This window comes from Pristis pectinata, chromosome 3 (assembly GCF_009764475.1).
Source record: "Pristis pectinata isolate sPriPec2 chromosome 3, sPriPec2.1.pri, whole genome shotgun sequence".
Taxonomy (NCBI): domain Eukaryota; kingdom Metazoa; phylum Chordata; class Chondrichthyes; order Rhinopristiformes; family Pristidae; genus Pristis; species Pristis pectinata.
Window position 1 is genome coordinate 117,441,746 of NC_067407.1, and position 19,360 is coordinate 117,461,105.

Here is a 19,360-nt window from a genome sequence, read left to right on the forward strand (position 1 = left end):
TCCCATGCTTTCTGTTCACCTTGGTCCTCATGAGATCCAAAGCGACACAGCACAAACTGTACCATTGTGGATGTGATAGATTGGAGATCCAAAGTGATGATCAGATATATCATCCTTCAAAGCTGCCACTGTGACCTACTCTGTCAAAGTAAACTCCAAAGTTGTCAAATGAAATTCTCAGCATAAGTACAGTACTGGGAACAAAAACCTTTCACCCGAGCGGTCAAGAAAACAGTTATCACGACATTTTGATCTATTTCCCCATCAAGTCTTCAGTCCCCTGAATTGCTCACATGTTCTTGTCCTGATTTTACTACTAAGCTTCACAAGGGCTGGGACCCCAGTGATGCACCTTCAACTGTAAAAGACATGCAAATTCACATTGGGAGAATGGTATTGGCTTTTTCAAAACAGGTTGGCCTGGAGTTAAAAGTATGATATTCAGGATCCTCCAACTTTATTTTCACTTTAACCACGTAAACTAGATGACAAAAATTTGAAAAGTACATTGCCATAACTTTAACACAAGTTCACATTTGTAAGCAGCAAAGTATTCTTGTGTAAAAGATAGAAGTGTCACAAACAACTGCTTGTACTCTTCTTTCCAGCTTTGAAACATTGTTTCAGTCATGAACAATATGGTACGTGTCAAATTTAATGTTCCAAAAAGATAACTTCAAACTCCAGTTTATGTTCAAAAGATACCATTGAGACTGCCCAGAAATTTATTAAAAGTTAATATAACTTGATGCCATATAATAGCTGTGTGATGTGTTTCATTGTTTACTGGTGCCTACCCTTTCACAACAGCTTTTGTAATTCACAAACATGTCATGGGCAGTGATCCAGCCAAATATCATAGTTATTCAAGAAGCAAGGAAATATTACGCAAGTCCACAGGAAGTTAGGAGGAGACAGTTTTCTGGGCAGGCCTGGTGAATAGTCTGTGTGAACTTCAGCTGACGGGCAAGAGTTCAACCACAAGGGCCAAATCAGTGGCAGTCATTCCCACTGTGGGAAGGGGATTTACTCAACACACTATAAAGTAGGCTATAATCCAGAACTTTCTGTGCTTGATCAACAGGCATGCAGCCCCTCTGCTCTTAAATTCTAATGTGCTCATTACTACAACACTGATTAACTACTTAAGTGACCGTGGGTACATTGTCACGAAGAGGAGCATCTGTTCCGTTATGTTTCTCAACTGAACTTCTAACCTCAACCAAGATTAAATTGCAAAAATACACACATGTTCTTTAACATATTTCTTAACTTTGGCATAACAGCAGTTGCGTTCTTAAGGAATCCATTTTTGTTTAAATGGGACTTGTGTTTTCTTTTATATTTGAAACAGACCGAGAAAAAAAATTCCAATGCAAATAGGAGGCATTTTCAACAAGGAATTTTAAATGCTTTGTTCCTTTTTCAAAAACAATTTCCCACATGAAACACAGCCAAAATGTTTGGCAATCCATGAGCCACATGCAATTAACTTGCAAGCACAAGGTTTTTTGCCATTGGTTATTAAACATTTGTATTTCATACTTTCAAAATAAAACTTACAGAACAAAAGGCAAAGATAGAACAGTAAATAAAAGGGGAGAAAGGAAACTAACGTTGAAAATTATGTATGGTGTCATAACATCACACAATTCAGTAACAGACATCTTGGCCCACTGAGTCTGTGGCACCAATCAAGTATCCATTTACGTTAATCACATTTTACCACTCACCTACACACTAGCAGCAATTTACAGGGACCAGTTAACCTATCAATGAGATCCCCAAAGCCTTTTCCATCTGCAAGGCATATGTTAAGAATGTGTTGAAAATCTCCTGGGTGAATAAGACTCCAACTATGCTCAAGGCTGCAACCATTCAAATGAAAATAGCCTACTTGAATCCATTTTCCACCACTAGCATATTATGGCCGTCATGTAGCAATTCGCCAATGCTTTTCAACAGCATTGCCAAAGCCAGAGACCACTACCGCCTGGTAGGGAAGATGTATGGGAACACCATCTCCAAGTTGCACACTGCACAGAGTTGAAAATATATTGCTAATCCTTGTATGTTGCTGAGTCAAAATCCTAGAACTTTCTCCACAGAGCACCTTCACTAAACAGAATGCAGCAGGTTAAGGTGGTGGAAAACTGCCATCCCAAAGACACTAAGGGATAGATAATAAGTGTTGGCCTTAGCAGTGAATTCCATACTGTGAAAGAATTAAACATTTAAGAATATTAAAATCTCAAAAATCATGCCTATCATTAATTCCAAGAGCAAAATAATTTTCTTGTGAAAGACAGAAGTCTCGAGCTTCTATTTCATAATGCTATCTGCAAGGGGATGACAATTAATCTAAAAATCTAATTGGAAACTCTGTGCAAGCATAACTCTCTTCCAGAAATTTTTGTGCAGTTCTCTACAGCTGGGCAAGTTTGAAAGGGATGGCTGACGATCTTCTAGGTGATTTCTCTAATTGCAGTTTGTGTATTGCAGAAGTCTGGATTCCAAGAGAAGGTTTTATCCAGAGGTTAAAGGGCCTGTCCTCATCAGATCAGCTGCCAGGCAGAGAAGTGTATTGGGATATTAATAGGATCAATATCCAATAGTTTGGAAAATTTGCCAGTCTGCCACCAAAGTCCCAGTTTATCAGAGTTTTTTTGCATGTGCTTTCATCCACTAGCATGACTAAATGCAGTTGTCCCACAAATATATTTGCCCCTTCCCTGGAACAGAATTTGAGTTTATGAGTTCTATGTCATCATTAATAATACCATGATTACCTAACCAAAAACAAAGTTCTCTTCTCTCCTCTGCATTAATCACCCTTGCCACTGCATCACCTCTACTATGAATCATCTATTACCTAATAAAGGAGCTCAGAGTGTGGAACCAACCTCAAAAGTGATAATAAAACAGAATGTCCCCATTGTCCTGCAATATGGGGACAAAGGGCTGCCAATTATGAAACAATACTTTCACTGCAATACCATCCCACTGTAATACCATATGCAGTGAAAGTCTGATAAGCTGGCACTTGGGACATTGTTTGTACCAGACTGGCAGTTTTCCAGCCTATTGAATATTACACCTATTATATCCCAACACACTTAATCCATTCCACTTCCAACCCCCATCCCTTCTCCCACCTACCCCCACCCCCCAAATCTCACCTCAGTAGTATAGCAAATTTTCCTGTAGTCTTGGCAAGTTTGAAAGGAATCCAGGAAACAGAGCCTCAGTGAGTTTAAAAACAAGCACAGGAATGAAGCACGAGTTTAAAAGTAGTATGGGAAAGACAACTTGATGAGACAGATGCTGAACCATGAGGATTTCTTAAAAAAAAAGAGCAAATTATTTGAATTTCACTGTACTGCCTAGCATCATAAACTTGAATCTTTTTGACAAGAATTTTTTTGGAGAATATGATGCAAGGCAACATTATGAAAAATACCACTGGCTACCCAGTGAGAAAATCTGTGGACAAACCAAAGAACCCAAATATAGAATAATACCATATGTAGAATTACTATTAAGCTTTTGATTCAAATCAGTTATACAAAAACACCTTTAAATGCCACACAAGGCATCATGCAGTTGCTAGTATAAATTTGGAAAATGTTTGAATAAAAATCCTGAATCACTTTGGAGTGGGACCACTTTGTAAATTGTAAAAGCTTAAGCATTTAGAAGAGTAGCCACTTTTGTGGCACTTTCAAAATATTTAGAAAGTACCTGCCAGGCATAAGGCTCTGTATTCTCTCCCATAACCAAGGGTTGAGTGCAGCCATACAAGATAAACAGGGTATATATAACTAGTTGTGCATTGATCCAAGAGTTGTCCTACATTGCTTGGTAATTGATTTCAGTTTGTGACTTTTGACAAGATTTCTGTCTGCAGTACCCAAAGTGAGCAGTTAAAAATTTTATGATCACATCTCCCCTCACTCCATCATGAAAAGAAGAAAGAAAATTGCCCAATAAATCGTTAGAGAAAGGAGCTGAAGATTTACAGCTGTAGCTAATTATTCTTCAAATTCAGCTCGACTTTTGAAGAGGTTAAAAAGCCAGTTTCTTAATACAGAAATTAAGATGGGATTTGTTCAGCTTGTTATCTAAATAATTATCAGGTCATTACAACTAGATAACTCTGCAATCTTGTAAACTTGTACTGTGAACTTTAGACCCAGCCTATCAAGACTAATTTAGATAGATTTGAGTTGACACTTTCTAGCCTGTTAGAAAAACTGGAAACTTATGTATTTTAATGTTTTGTTTCGTTCAACAAGTACATGTGTTCAAATAGTTGACATTTTTTCTACAATTAATAATCATGGTATCAAAGTTATGCATAAAAGCTGGTTAGATTTATAAATATTTTCTCTTTTATGGAGTCTGGTAAAAGAATGTGCACTATTAACTGTCCATACCAATAGTGCTGTAACTCCAATGAAGACGATTCTAGGCTTGAATTTTCAACTTTATCAATTATTGAAATGAGGTTATCATAGTCTTTCAGTCACTCAAAAATAAAATGTTCAGTGAAAATTCTGCAATTTTTTTCTTATTCCTCCTAAAGATCACCAATCTGATTGGAATTTTTTTTTTGAGTGGAAAATAATGTAGTCCCTAAATCCCTTCAGCTTTCCCCACACAAAAATAAAATGGGGAAATGTTCATATCCCATTGAACCAACATTTAGAATTGCTTTCAAGTTGCTATCTTTTGCCAGCAGCAGCATTAACCGTCATCTTTCAACAATGATCCAATACAATTCAGGTTAAGTACCAGCTTAACTGCTGGCTGAAGCAGATTTCTCACCACTTGTATGCAATGTCATTTTCAGAATTCCTCCTCCTTCACTGGAACCAGCTTGTTGACGCTGTAGTAAGGCCCATAATGGCATTTTGAATGTGTAAGTATCAAGACAGGTCATAGCCAAGAAAGCTGGAGACTATGGACCAGTTAGTTTCCAGAAGGCATTTCATAAGGTGTGACATCAAATGTTACTGTATAAAATGAAAAGCTATGATGTAATTGATAACATATTGACATGGATAGATTGGCTGCCTAACAGGGAACAGTTTAAGTAAAATGGGTCTTTTTCCAGTTGGCAAAGTGTAGCAAGTAGTGTGCCACAGGGTTCAGTGCTGAGGCCTTAACTTTTAACAGTTTATGTAAATAACTCGGATGAAGGCACTGAAGATACGGTTGACAAAAAAAAGTAAATTGTGAAGAGAATAAAAGGGAAATGGATAGGTTAACTGAATGGGCACATGGAGTATGATGTGGGAAAATATGAAATTGTTCATTTTGGCAGGAAGAATATAAAAAAATCATCTAAAGCATGAAAGATCACAGAGCACCAAAATAGAGATCTGGGTGCCTTCTTACTTGATTTGCAAAAAATAAGTTTTTAAAAATCAAAGCTAACAGAATGGAATCATTTATTAGTAGGGGAATTGAATAAAAGGGAAGCATATGCTTAAGTTATATTGATCAGTGGCAAAATCACATCTGGAGTATTGTGTACATAGGTGTTTTCCTTATTTAAGGAAGGATGCAGATACAGTGGTAGTAGTTTAGGCCGGGCTTACTAGACTAATGGGTAGGTTGTATTATGCAGATATGTTGGAGAGGCTGGGCTTACATCCACTGGAATTTTAAAAGATCGAGAGGTGACTTCATTGAAACATGCAAGACCCTGAGGGATCTTGATATGATGGAAGTGGAGAGGATGTTTCTTCTTGTGGGAGATTCTAAAACTAGAGAATCACTCTTTGAAAATAATGGGTCACTTATTTAAGACACAAATTGTGCATTTTTTTTCCTGTCGAAGGATCATGTTTCTTTGGAACTTTCTTCCTCAAAGGGCAGTGGAAGCCGAGTCTTTGAATATTTTTAATGCAGAGGCAGGTAGATATGTTATAAACAAGGCACGGCTGTGGGTGAAAGGTTACTACAGGTAGACAGCAATACGGAGTTGAGTTTACAATCAGATGAACCATGATCTTATTAAAAAGGGTAGAACTTAAGGAGTCAAGTGACCTAGTCCTGTTCCCAATTTGTATGCTTGTAACATATTCTCATTTAGTGTGATTTCTTGTATCAAAAAGAACATTGTTATTATTTCCTAGTTGAAACTCTTATCATTGAGCAGGCTGATCTGTACTTCCAAAGGAACAATCTTGATTTGAGCTATATGCCATAAATGGACATAGAATCCTGTATTTTAGAATGGTTCACTGTGGCCAAATAACTTAAGTTACTGAAACTAGACTGAAAATAAAAATCAAAACAATACCTTTGGAGATATTTATTCACTTTGTTGGTAAAACAGGCTTACCTCTCATAAAACTCAACCAAAGACAAAAAGATCCTTGTCATTTATCTCACAGAAGTCCAATGGTAGATTTTTTAAAACTGTGTCAGACAGAAACCAAAACAAAATTACTTTTGTACAGTATACCCATTTTGCAAAGCTTGCCATCAAAATGCAACTCTTCAAAAAAAATACAACATTGGTCATGATGAACTTTTTGAAAATGTTGGATCAGTTGGCAAATGTAAAAGCTGTTTCCAGCCTCCTCAGCAAACCCTGGAGAACTATTCCATCATCACCAATAGAAAGAGTGAAATCTTTCCCTGGAACTAGCTGTCCCAAAAAAAGGAACAAGAATCTTGACCAGAACGGACCTCTAAGTTACTAAGTTTGGCTGCCTGCTTGGAGTCTTATTATTACCATATGCAAAGTAAAATATGATGACAAATAATATATTTAAGCTATTTTGAAAACTCTTTGCATCCCTCATTCTTTAACCTCCACTGATTATTTTTAACAAGAGGCAACTTCAATGGTTGGAAAAAAATCCAGTCCGTCTTCTTCCTACTCTGCCTTGGGGCTCTGCAAAATCCAGATGGTCAAGAATTACTTGCATTCACAAACACACACCCTCTCTCATGTGAACTACCTGGGCTGTGAGTAACTGGTCTAGAGGAATAAATCAGAGCAAAATTTGTGAAGTGAAGGCACCCATAGTGTAGCAAAACGTGCGCTACCCAAAGACAGGGAAATAATAAGAAAGATGAATTCCCATATCTACTGAGAAATTTAAAAAAAGTATAAAAGGAGTCAAAGGGTACGGTTTAACAACAACAAGATGGCTGATCTGCTTCCTTCTTAGCCAAGGACAAGAAGACCCACTGTAACAGCCTGAGACCAACTCATTCACATGAGGCCTTCTATGTAGGTAAATGTTGCAAAGGCACAGCATATTTACTCATTAAATTTGGGGAAAAAAACAGGAAACAAGCTACACTACAAAAGATCTCATTGTCATAACACATGACGACTTGATATTATCACAACTTATTGTGACCTGCCTGTGTAAGGAAGATTATTTTTAAAATGTACCACAATTAAATATTTTTAAACAATGTGTCACTTCCTCAACAGGAAAAACTGTATTCTTATACTTTTAGTCCTGCCATAGAAATGATCGTAGAAACTATCTTGATTGTCATGTTAGCCAGATAAAACTAGACACAGACAATGCATAATCATAAATTTCTGCATCTCACTTTCTTTATAGTTGTTTCGAATCCCATCATCTAAATACATGCAAGATGTAAAACTGAATTAGACAATTAAACATAGCTAACTCACAATTGGCCAAGGTGTACTTTTCATTCTTTATTACAAAAAACACCATACCATCTATAAATAAGTTTCTTAAGCAGCTCACCATGAACAAGTAATGCATTTTAGGATTGCTGGATGTTGTTCAAAGAGAACAAACTAGTAAAAGAAAAGATTGAAATTAAGCCTTTGAAATAACCTTTATAAGTCAAATTCAGGTTCTTTTTCAATCTATAGATTTTTGCAAAAATGAATCAAGAACAGCAAATGTCAGAAGTCAGGATCTGGTCTGCGTTGTACAGCTCTCTCATCAGGTAAATTCTCAGTCCCTGCAGCATATAGCATTCTAAGTTTCAAGAAAGCACCTTTCAATTGGTGCTGTCTCACAGCTCCAGTGACCTGGGTTCAATCCTGACATCCAGCGCTTTCTCAGAGTGACTGCTTGGGTTTACCTGTGATGCAGTTTCCTCCCATATTCTGAAGATGTGGATTGGTAGGTCAGCTGGGTATATTGTACAAATGCAATTTGCTTTGGTTTCTGTCTGACACCTAGTGTAGGTGGATAGTGGTGAATTGGGGGCTATTAATGGGCACGTGAAAGAATTTGTATTGGGAAATAAGTGGGGGAATGATAGTGATGGATTGCTCTGAGAGCCAGCATAGGCTCAGAGGCCCACTATGTCATAAGGAGATATGAACAATGAAAATTAAATTGAGAGAGGACAAAAGGTTAACAGTATGCTGTTTCCCCAACAGAATAGACCTGATCAGAATGAAGAATGTAACCAACAGTTGTAATGAATTTCAATTTCCAGAAAGCTTTTATGTGGCACTTCATCAAAGAAAGTTACTGCAAAAGACAAGAGTTCACAGCACTGGGGATTACAAGATAGAGAGGACTTACTAAAAATCAAAACAGTCAGGAATAATGGTTCATTTTCAGGTTGGCAAGTTGCAACTAGTGCAGTGACACAAAGTTCATTGCTGGAGCTTCAACTATTTAAAATGATTAACATGAATGAACTGGATGAATTATCGTTAGAGTTTACTGATGATGAAGGTAGGTGGGAAATCAAGTTGTGATAACAGAAAAAGTCTGCAAAGGGATATAGATAGGTTAAGTGAGTGGGCATGTGGCAGATGGGATGCGTAAAGTTTATCCGTTTTGATGATAAAATCAAAGTAGAATGTAGGTTAAATTGAGAGAGATGATAGAACATGCAAGCGCAGAGAAATCTGGAACTCCTTGTACATGAGGACAGGAGGTTAGCATGCAGGTACAGCAAATAATTAGAACACTGGCTTTATTGAAAGATGCAAGCAGTATGAAAGCAAACAAGCCTTGCTACTTATCAAGACATTATTTGCATGTCTCAAATCTATTAAAGCACACCACTGGAAAAAGTGAAAACACTCCAAAGTTCAGACAGGAAGATTCCTATGCATGGATTTAGTCCAACCATACATTGCACACTTACAGAATCCAATTTTTTGTTTTTGCTGAAAATATGTGATATACAAATGCTACCACAATTTTGAATACAAAAACAGCACTGCCCCATGTAACTTTCCTCAGCAATATAGTAACTAAAATTAAACAAAAACTTTTATGGTAATGATAATGACTTTCATGCTGGAATAAATAGGCTCCATGTTTTATGCAAAACCCTGTGCCAGGTTACGCTAAACTCAAGACTAAATGAAGGATTTCTGGCAGGTTTCCTAATGCATTAAGCATTTCATCGTATTAGCCATCTCTATCAAAGGCCTGACCCAAATCCAGTGCAACAGAACTTGCATGTGACCACATTTAGTGAAGCTCCCTAACCCTCTGCAAATTATGCATTATCCATTTCCCCCAAAGTGATCTAATGGTTCATAGTCACTATTGTCCTGGGTCTCAATATATGTAGTACAATATCTGGCTGCAAGTTTGAGATTAAGTGACAGTGTATCGATATTCTCTTCTTTTGGTAGCTAAGTTTGCACTTCTTTGGTATTTGAAAGGAAAAATGTACAAAGTTGTAGAACAGGGAGATGGAGAAAATGAGATGTGCGTTTACATCTATTTGCAACTTGTAAATAGAAGGCCTATCCTCTCAATACTGTTAAAAAAAATTCCAGTACCAAGTAGCAAATGATGAATTTACAACACTGCCTCCAGGTTCTAGGGGACTTTTAGTATTGACATTCTCAAATACAAGTATCTGCTCCCATGGCCTTGTAGGCACGTGTCAGGAGAGCTTCTTGGATTGCACTCCTATTTTACATTTCCTTCAATAATCTTCAGTCCAACGTCTGAAAGCCTTGGATTCCACACTTCACCCATGCAATGCCTTTTTTTAAAAAATGTTTCACAGGTCAGATTTACTTTCTAATGACCACCAGCATTTGCTCCAACCTCTGCAATATCAGCTTTTAAAGATTCGAGCTATCTTTAAGTGGAGTGAGCAGTATTAGTATGTATACAGTTCCACAATGCAGAAACTGTATAAATGAATGGGCAGCATGAAATTATAGCAATACCTGGCACAGGTGAATCGAACGTTGCCATCCCAGTGTCCCTTTTCAGGGTCTATCAAACTAGGTTGCAATTTTTACGTTACATTATTGTAAATTAACTTGAATATCTGATTCATATAGTATTTCTGCAAATAATTTGGAAAATGCTACGTTTGATCAGGGCTTGCTTTTAATGTTCTAAACATTTAATCAAGCTTAAGGAACAAAATAATAAATCTGAAGTACCCAAAAAACATTTACTTCAAAGACATTAACCAAAAGGTGAAAAATATATTAGTTTTAAAACTGCAAAATGATTCCTTTAAGTGGAGGAAGTCTCATGTTCAATGGTTAAAAATACTTTCCTTTTGGAAAACAACATACCAAATCTAATGTTTATAACATACTAAAACTCAAAGTGACACCAATCAACAGGGGAAAAACATAATGACGTTTGGGGAAATTGAACAAGACCTGCCCAATTCTTTGCTTCTATCTTGCTATACACAATGAAATCCAATGCAAAAAGCTGCAGGAATCAGATATCAATCTTTTCTACCCAAAAGCTTGAATAACTAAACATGGTAGGCTCCTGAATATTGTTGTCTAAATCCTTTGAAGGGAACACCCTAAACATTCTGCAAATCAAAGTAAAATGCTGACTTCATGTATTTAATCACCAGAGGTTATATTCAGGGCACTTCTTTTATTAAAAGATCCTACATAAAAATTCAACTAAACCAACTGTGCTCATCTAACAAAACATCCAATTAGTTTTTACAGTCGTGAATATGCAAGGTTTGCCGTGTCATTTGCAAGCTACTCAAAAAGTGCGATTAAGCTTCAGGTCAGAGATTATTTTCCATCTTTCTTTTAGTTAAACTAAATGACAGTCTTGCTGTTAAAACTTAAGGAAATGGTACTGGTTGATATTTATGCACAAATGTTACAGCAACCTCAGATCTACAGTCCAATTCAAAAATCTCTTCAAATAGCACCGTGTTCTTCAGCAGTTACTCACTGTCAAGAAAGGCTTGCTTCCACAACTGTTCTGGGGGTTGTGAGGTGATCAGGCAGACTCTAACGGGGGAGGAGGGTTGGGGCTGTGAGGAAGGTGGCGCTTGGCATTGGTTGAAAGGTTGTAGCTCTTTTTAAATTTTTTTTGCACTTAGCCTTCATGCATTCTCAGAGGCTGAATCTACTCTGGTCCTAGATGCTTTGCCACCAGTTTGAACATTATCAGGCTGGAGACTCATGAGTCAGTAAGGAATATTGAATAACAATTTTCATTATAATGTCAGGTACTAAAAATTAACTACTGCTAATGTGTTCCACTCCTTCAGGACTTAAATGTAGCAGATTTTATGTCTAATTTGCAAAATATTTCTTTGTCTTCCTTCTCTTTTAATCCAATCTCCTTGCGTGTCTCTCTCTCTCTCTACATGATTTTGAATGCCCACTCTAATTTACATCTCAGTCCATTGTTAATATGAGGTATGATGTAAACAACATTTTTTGACCACTGCATCAATAATACTGCAATAGATAATACTTAGATTTGCATTGTTATCGTGCTTTCAGTTTCAAATTAAATTTTGCCATTTTACTCTAAACTTGGAAACTAGTCATTTGCCTCTCATCTCCAACTCCTTTCTCTCCAGGATGTTTAGGAACATAAAACGGTATAGCACAGCACAGGAACAGGCCCTTCAGCCCAACATGACTTCACCGAACATAATGCCAATTTAATTAATTCCATCTGTCTGCTCATGATCAGTATCTATTCCCTACCTGTTCTAAATTTCTAAATGGTTCTTAAGTGTTGCTTTTGTATCTGCTTCTACCACCTTCCTTGGCAGCGGGTTCCAGGCACCTACCACTCTGCGTAAAAAAACTCCTCCCCCACCCCCCCCAAAGTAATTTTTAAAGAAAGTAAATTTTGAATAAATAATAGTTGGTCATTGAACTGCTATTAGATGATTGAGGTCATAAAACAAACATCATGATATCACTATCAGTGGTTTACTTTAAGCTTCATATTGTCAGCTAATTTTTTCAATTATCACACTTCTATTAATGGAACACAAAAGTGTGCTTATTAGTAAAATCTACCACAGAAATATAATCACTTCAGCCATTATCACAGGAGCTGTAAAGTAACTTCAAGTAGTAAAGCTGAAGGTAGCATTATTGACTGACTGGCAAATATTTACAAGGTAGAAGTCCAAATGTCAGTCAGAGTTACCCATGAGCCACAGTGCAGGAAAACCCATTTTATGAGCATTGTTGTCTTGCAATGAAATATATACTTCCATAATTCCTGCTGTGATGTCACCTAATCAGCACAAGGTGATTTTAAATACCCAGAATTCAAAGTGGTCATCCATCACAAGTGAACCTAAAGTGAAGGTACCACTGAACTCCACCATTAAGGTATCCCAGCCAATCAAAATTTGGTCATCCCCTCAAGGTCCACCTAAATAAATTTCCACAGTTGCTTGAACCCTGGATCCATCTTTCCTTTTCGAGTGCTAACTGACTTGCATTTCCTGAATGCTTAGCTTTGTTTCAAATGTCGGTATTTATTTTTTTTTAATTATTCACACTTATGCTTTTTTCCTGTCATAGAATATTTCCTGGGTCACATACCAACAAATGATATTATTTTCTAGCAAAAGTCCTGAACAAGTCCAAATAGCTCACACAGAAAAACAATTCCATTTAAGAGATTTCTATAACGTCATTCTTCAGTGATGCAAAATGTATATAAAACCGAGGAACCTGTCACTGCCAACATTCCCAATTTCACATAATTTTTAACCACATTCATGGATTTAAAACTACTAACAAGATTGCAATCCCAGCTGCCTTATAATAATAAAAACAGAAGTCCAGAATAACAAATTCTTGAATCTCTTCCTCTTTATCCACCTCCCCAAACAGGGATTGTTAGGAACACATTAGCTACTCTTAACAACTGAACTACATTTTCAACAATTCTGAATGTGCTAATAATCCTAGTACATAGCAAGCACAAGGTAAAAGGACAATAGATTTTCATCAACAGACTGGGCCAAATAAACATGGGACAAAATATCAAGTCCTTACCTCAAGTATGGACTGGGTCACTGATGTCACAAGTCCTCCAGCAAAGGCAAATGTTTTCAAAAATGTGTTAGGAATTCATGAGGAATGACTATTACAAAAAAAGTTTTGCCCTAGACTTTTCCCCTTCATACTCACAAACAATGATAATATTACTAAATACTCTAAAACAAAATTATGACTATCCGCAGACGCCGATCCTCAGTTCTCTCGCACACCTGTAGTTGGTCAAACTCCTGAATCTCTTTCCGGGTTGTGTATCCAGATTATTTACTCGATTAAATGCAAACACTACTGCATGTAAAAATAATATAAAATCTGAACATTATGATTTAAGGTCAGTCGGTCCATGTACTGATAGGGAACCGCACTGAGATAGAGTACAGGTTACAACGACACCTGCGCCATATCGGCGCGAATTTCGTTAACTTGGGCTTGCACGGATGCACTTGTTGCCAGAAGAGCGAGTTCGGCGAATTTACACTTAATTCACGAAATAACAAGCAGCTGCGTGCAACGAAAGTATGTTGGCAATGAAACGGATACATCTACCCCACCTTAATAAACGTGCCCAGGTGTCACGGTTGTGAATTGAGTGAGTTAAATGAAGAAATGTTCGAAACTTTTAATTTATGTTACATGAATTCTAGCATCTCTCAGAAAACTTGTATAAAATAGTGTTTGCTGTAATTATCTTTCTCCCCGTCCTTCAGGAAATGTCCTTCAGGGAGGGGAACCTGCTCAGCCCTGTCTAACACCACTCTTCACAATGTCCTCTGGAGTGGTCTCGGAAGTGGTCTTGGGTTGACTTGGGGTGTATAATAAATGCAGACTAGGCAGATGTCACTTACATCCCAAGAAACATTGAGTAGAACTATTTTCCAAACACGTTTTTACAGAAAATATTTAACCTGAATCTTCGGTTAGTTTAGACACAATAATGTAGTTTTAACACAGATCTCTATGAATTTTGAACTACGCTATGCCCCCACATTAGCACGTGTAAAAATTGAGAAAGAAGAATAACTTTAGCCAAAATGCTTTCACCCGCCGCCGCGGTGAATTAATAACATTAACTCTTGAGAGTTTTCCCGGACTTCGTTTTATTTCTAAGCATACGCTTTTATATCACGGCAGTCTCTCTGCTCCAGGTAGGCTGATCTATCTGCCCTTTTGGGCCATGATTTGAATACGGATGTTCAGAACGTGAGCCGACTGGAAATCACGTCCTTCAAACTGTGATCAAACGAGTCGAGTGGCGCAGAAGGTGCAGCGCGATTCTGGACCGCACTCCAGAGGTTACTCGCACGGGACAGCTGTCACTTTTATGAAACTGTTGCAAACTATTCTCAAACAATTATGCACCGGCGGATTAAAATTACGTAGGCATGTTCCCTCCCCTCTTTATACACCACTGCAGTCAGTTAATTAAACAGCGATGGAGAGTAGAGGGATGTATTACTTCTTCAATATTAGAATATGTAATCGGGCATAATATTTATTTTGGTACCAAAGAGTTGGGCGTTGCGAGTACAGCTAACAAAGCGAACAAATTGTCTGCTGATTCCAGTTAATACGCGAATATATTTGCAATGCAAATGAAGGTATTCACCTTATACTGCATTGATCTTTAAAATGGAGAATAGTTACCTTTCTTTCGTGTCAATTATTTTAAAAAAAGTCCCAACGAGTTACGTAAAATTTCACTTCTTGCAAGATTATTTTGCCCTTAATTCGGATTTTTTTTAAAAAAAAGTTCCTTTCTGCAGTGCAACTTTTTGAAGTTTAGGAACTGTCTAAAGAGAAAGTAAAAGTTAATTGGGGTTACATTGCTCGAGAAAAGCATCACTGAATCTCATTTTAACGCCATCAGTGACCCTTTCAGTGTTAAGTTCGGAAACAACTTTATGGTTGAGTCTTCCGCTGTTATAATAGAATTGTCCTATCACTCATGTGGCTATACGCGTTGTAACGTGTTGCAACTTGCGCTGAACAGGCAGCATTCAGAAGTAACTGTTGAGTTTGGTCCATTTGGCATAATGCGAATACAATATTAATCAACGGCTGTCGGGGCAGTGGAAGCGTTGGGGGTTGCAATGAATGCAAGGATACAACGTGCATCAGAAGTCCAAGCCGCTTCTTACTGTCAAAACGTTTAGAAATGTCAGTTGGTATTTCCCCCACATCTCAGTTAAAAAGGATTCATTTTCGACCCGTAATAACCATTAGTTGCGGGGGGGGGGGGGGGGGGGGGGGGGACAGTGGCGACTCGAAAGCAGTTTTCCTTCGTGCATCCAAAATTGAAAACGAGATGTTTTCGCTGCGAGTACGGGAGAAGTAGACCGAGAATCAAGAGACAAGCCAACCGGAGGAATGATTTTGACACATACTCAAAATATAACTAACTGTAAAATAAAAATTCGTTGCTAAACAAAAGTTTCATTGTAAATTTGAGTATAATTGTGTGCATCAGGATTACTCCGGTTTATGATAAACACGTGGATAGATTCGTGTGAATTTTTAGTTTTGATATAGACTGGCAGGACTCAGCGAATAACATACCATCAAGTCCTCTGTGTACTCTATATGATCCTGCTTTGTGAATTACGAATGTCTGGTTTATACTATTGTGATAAGGTGTTAGTTAGGACATAGTGTTGACTTTTAATGAGAACCAAACAACCCCCTGATCTTGTTCCTGGACCCAGCTCAAAACCATGACTGTATTCTCAAAGGTAACACTGCCGTCAGCTTTTGGATGAATTACACTGGCCACCCTGTCTCAGGGTTAGAACGTCTATCCTGGTTTAAAGTTAAGGTAATCTCTTCTGCTCAAAAATGGACTGAGAGCAGACGGGCTCACTCTAACTCTAAACCAGGACAGACATTCTAACCCTGTAATTCATCCAAAAGCTCATGGCAACGTTACCGTTGAAAATTCAATGCTCTCAAGAGCAGTTTGCCATTTTCCGACAATGTCAGCCTTTACTATCTCCCAGACGAAACAGCTCCCAGCAAAACAACAGAACTGCCAGCAGCATCAACCAATTCTTTACACATAACTATCGTACAATTCACTTGGCTTGGGGTGGGGCAGGAGTCACTATCCGAAATGGAATGACATCACTGTGGTTCCACTCTCTCTCCGAAAAAAAGTTAAGCAATTAAATCTTTGGGTTATTTGTGTGTGTGTGTGTGTGTGTGTGTGTGTGTGTGTGTGTGTGTGTGTGTGGTGGGGGGAGTGTCTTTCTGTTCCTAGTTAATATTCAACTTTCACCAAAAGTGGGCTCCAAAAATGTAGAGCTGACTGACACTCGTGTCCTTGGGATCGGTTGTCAAATCTAATGCTGGGCAGAACGACGGATGCGATTGCACCACGCTGACAATCCGTCTTCCTTTGAAGGAGGATACTTCTTCTTGCAAATAAAATAAATCGGTACAGTATAGCCCTGCACTAGGAGCCCGCAAATATCTCCAAAATGGACTCTTGACTTCACAATCTACCTCGTTGTGACCTTGCACTTTATTGTCTACCTGCATTGCACTTTCTCTGTAGCTGTGACACTTTATTCTGCATTCTGTTATTGTTTTATCATGTACTACCTCGATGCACTGTAACGTATTGATCTGTATGAACGGTATGCGAGACAAGTTTTTCACTGTACCTCGGTATATGTGACAATAATAGAACAACTCCAACAACAGCCAGGAGTCTGTGGTTGCAACAAAAGCTTAAACTTCCAGCCCCCTTTCCACCGGTGTCCAGTGGCAGTTGTCCGCAGTTGGCAGAGGTCAGTCCCGCAGCTCAGGCCTCGCAAGCCTGTTGCCACCGTGCGGAAAACGCACCGAACACAAGATACCGCGAACAGCGCACGCAAAACAAACATGCGAGGGAGAGAGAAAAAATAAAGAACTATTCAAACAACTCGGCCCCTTTCGCAACTGCGTGTGGCTCTTGGTTGGAGCGGACTGTCTTTTGCCCTTGGCGAAGGGGTTTGAGGGACGAACTGGCAACATTGAGAGACAGGGAGCAGCTGACAGAGAGCGAGAGGGAGTCAGTTGCCCGCGACCTGTTCACCTCGACCACACACTCGACCCAACACTATGGCAGCAACAATTATGATCGCATTATTGTCTTATTCTCTCCACTGTGGCTCTGTGGCCAGTGCCCCAGTCAGACACCCAGTCTCTCTCACCAGCAAGTCCCGCTCTGCAACTTATTAGAAACGGACTATTACAGATCATTTTCCAAAATGCAACCTAATGCCTTACCTTTTCTTTTCCTTCTCGGCCGTCATGGTGTTAGCGACTCGCGTTTATAGACAAGCAGAGCGCGAAGTGCTGGTGTTAATCGAAGTTCAAACTTGCACTGTACTACAGAAGGCACAATTCATACTTTTTTTTCCTCCGCGACTTTCTTTCACTTTCTCTCCCTCCTTCATGCACGCAGAGCCGAACTTTGTCGCTGTTTGTAATTTGGGGGGCTTTATTTTTTCTCTATCTCTCTTCTTTGCTTATCAGCCTCTTAAGCTCTTTGCGCGCGTGTGTGAAAGTAATGTCTAGTTGAGTCAAGAGGTTGAGGTGGTGGGGGAGTCGGGGTATGGAGCCGACCATACAGTCTCAGGACACTGCTGAGGATTGTACAGCCGCTCCGAGGCGAAGACCAATTATAAAGAGAACAGGCAAAGGGGAGAATCTTGCTTTTTAACGTCCACCCGGTGGGAGGTTTTACGCTTCGATTGCTGTGGTGATTTTTTTTTCTCGTCGCCTGTCCTTCTTGAGCCAGATGACAGACCGTGAATCGGTCCCGGCCATCTGATAGGTCGAGCGCGCCGTGCGGCCCCTCCCCTCCCCTCCGAACTCTGTTTAACTCTCTCTCAACCTTTGCCCGCTGTCGTTGGGAGGACCAGCCAACTCCACTCGTTCTGGTGGTTGCATCACAACTTTCCGTGTCAGTTCAGTCCCTCTGCTCCCCGGTGGTTAAAACGGCGATAACTGATGACGAATTTGCTTGATAACACCACACAAAAGTCGGGGGGTGGGTAAAACCCGGCAAAACGGCCAATATTCCGATTACGGCGACCATTGGGATTAGATAACTCCGTGAAGACCTGAATTTGCCGCACGTTTAAAGAAAATAAACCGTCTCAAAAATGCTGTCAGTAGCGTAAACCTGAAAATGCCAACAGCAGCAAACAAGCTCTGAAAATATTTTTTAAAAAGAAAAATAATTAAAGGCTTTTACTTTCCTGAAGTTAAGCAACTTTGATGGAGATGGGGGCAAGGACTCAGAAAAACAGCTCGACTTGAGGTACTCTTTACACCGCACTATGCGTTTCAGTAAAGCATTATTACCTGGTTTATTCTGCTGGGCAATCCCCAACGGCAGCACGCCCATTTACAGCAACTGCAATATTTTCCAAGACTGTGCAGGAAGTTTTCTTCACCAGGCGCCAAACCCACGCAATCCTAGGGATCCACCAAAGTGCATCAGTAAATACAAGAACTAAGGGGGAAAAGGGTTAAATGTATATAAAAGGGAACTTGTAAACGTACAAATATTGGAAATAGTATCAGTTTTGTCCCAGACCAGACATTCATACTGTGCTGCGAAGTCTGTCACATCCCATAAGGGTTATAATATTGTAATTTCCAATATGTAACGCATCAGCTTTTACCATCACAAAATTTTCACTGTACTGAGATCACTGAGAGCTGTCTTCACACAATAGTAATGTGAAGGTGGGAAGTTAATCCCTAAATCTGGTCTGATTCCTCTTACTGCACAATGCAGTATGTTCTTACTGCACAATGGATTGTGCAGTAAGAACATTAACGCCAGGAATTAGGAGATTCCCAGGAACCAAAACAAAGTGATTGCTGTAGTCAGGTCATATGTCAGAACATTAAATGCAAGGACTGGGCTGAGATATTAGGCCTGACAAAAGACCCTTGTATGTTGAGCACAAATTTCTTACTTCATTTGAGGGGTACACGTTGGTGTTATTTGAACATCATCCTGACATTCGTAGCATCTGTACATTTAGCAACAGGGAAATAAATTCATAATCCCTGAAATCTTTCGATATATGTGTAGTATATATCTCA

The 19,360-nt window shown here is 38.9% G+C and overlaps 1 protein-coding gene across 1 annotated transcript in view; it reads right to left on the bottom strand.

Moving 5' to 3' along the window:
- epas1b (endothelial PAS domain protein 1b) overlaps nt 1-17,927 on the bottom strand; it is a 106,019-nt gene extending 88,092 nt beyond the window's left edge. Inside the window, exon 1 of the mRNA XM_052012950.1 lies at nt 17,525-17,927. Within this exon, the coding sequence (XP_051868910.1) occupies nt 17,525-17,550 (26 nt within the window). The 5' untranslated portion in view covers nt 17,551-17,927. The remainder of the gene's footprint in view (nt 1-17,524) is intronic.
- Nucleotides 17,928-19,360: the final 1,433 nt, after the last annotated feature.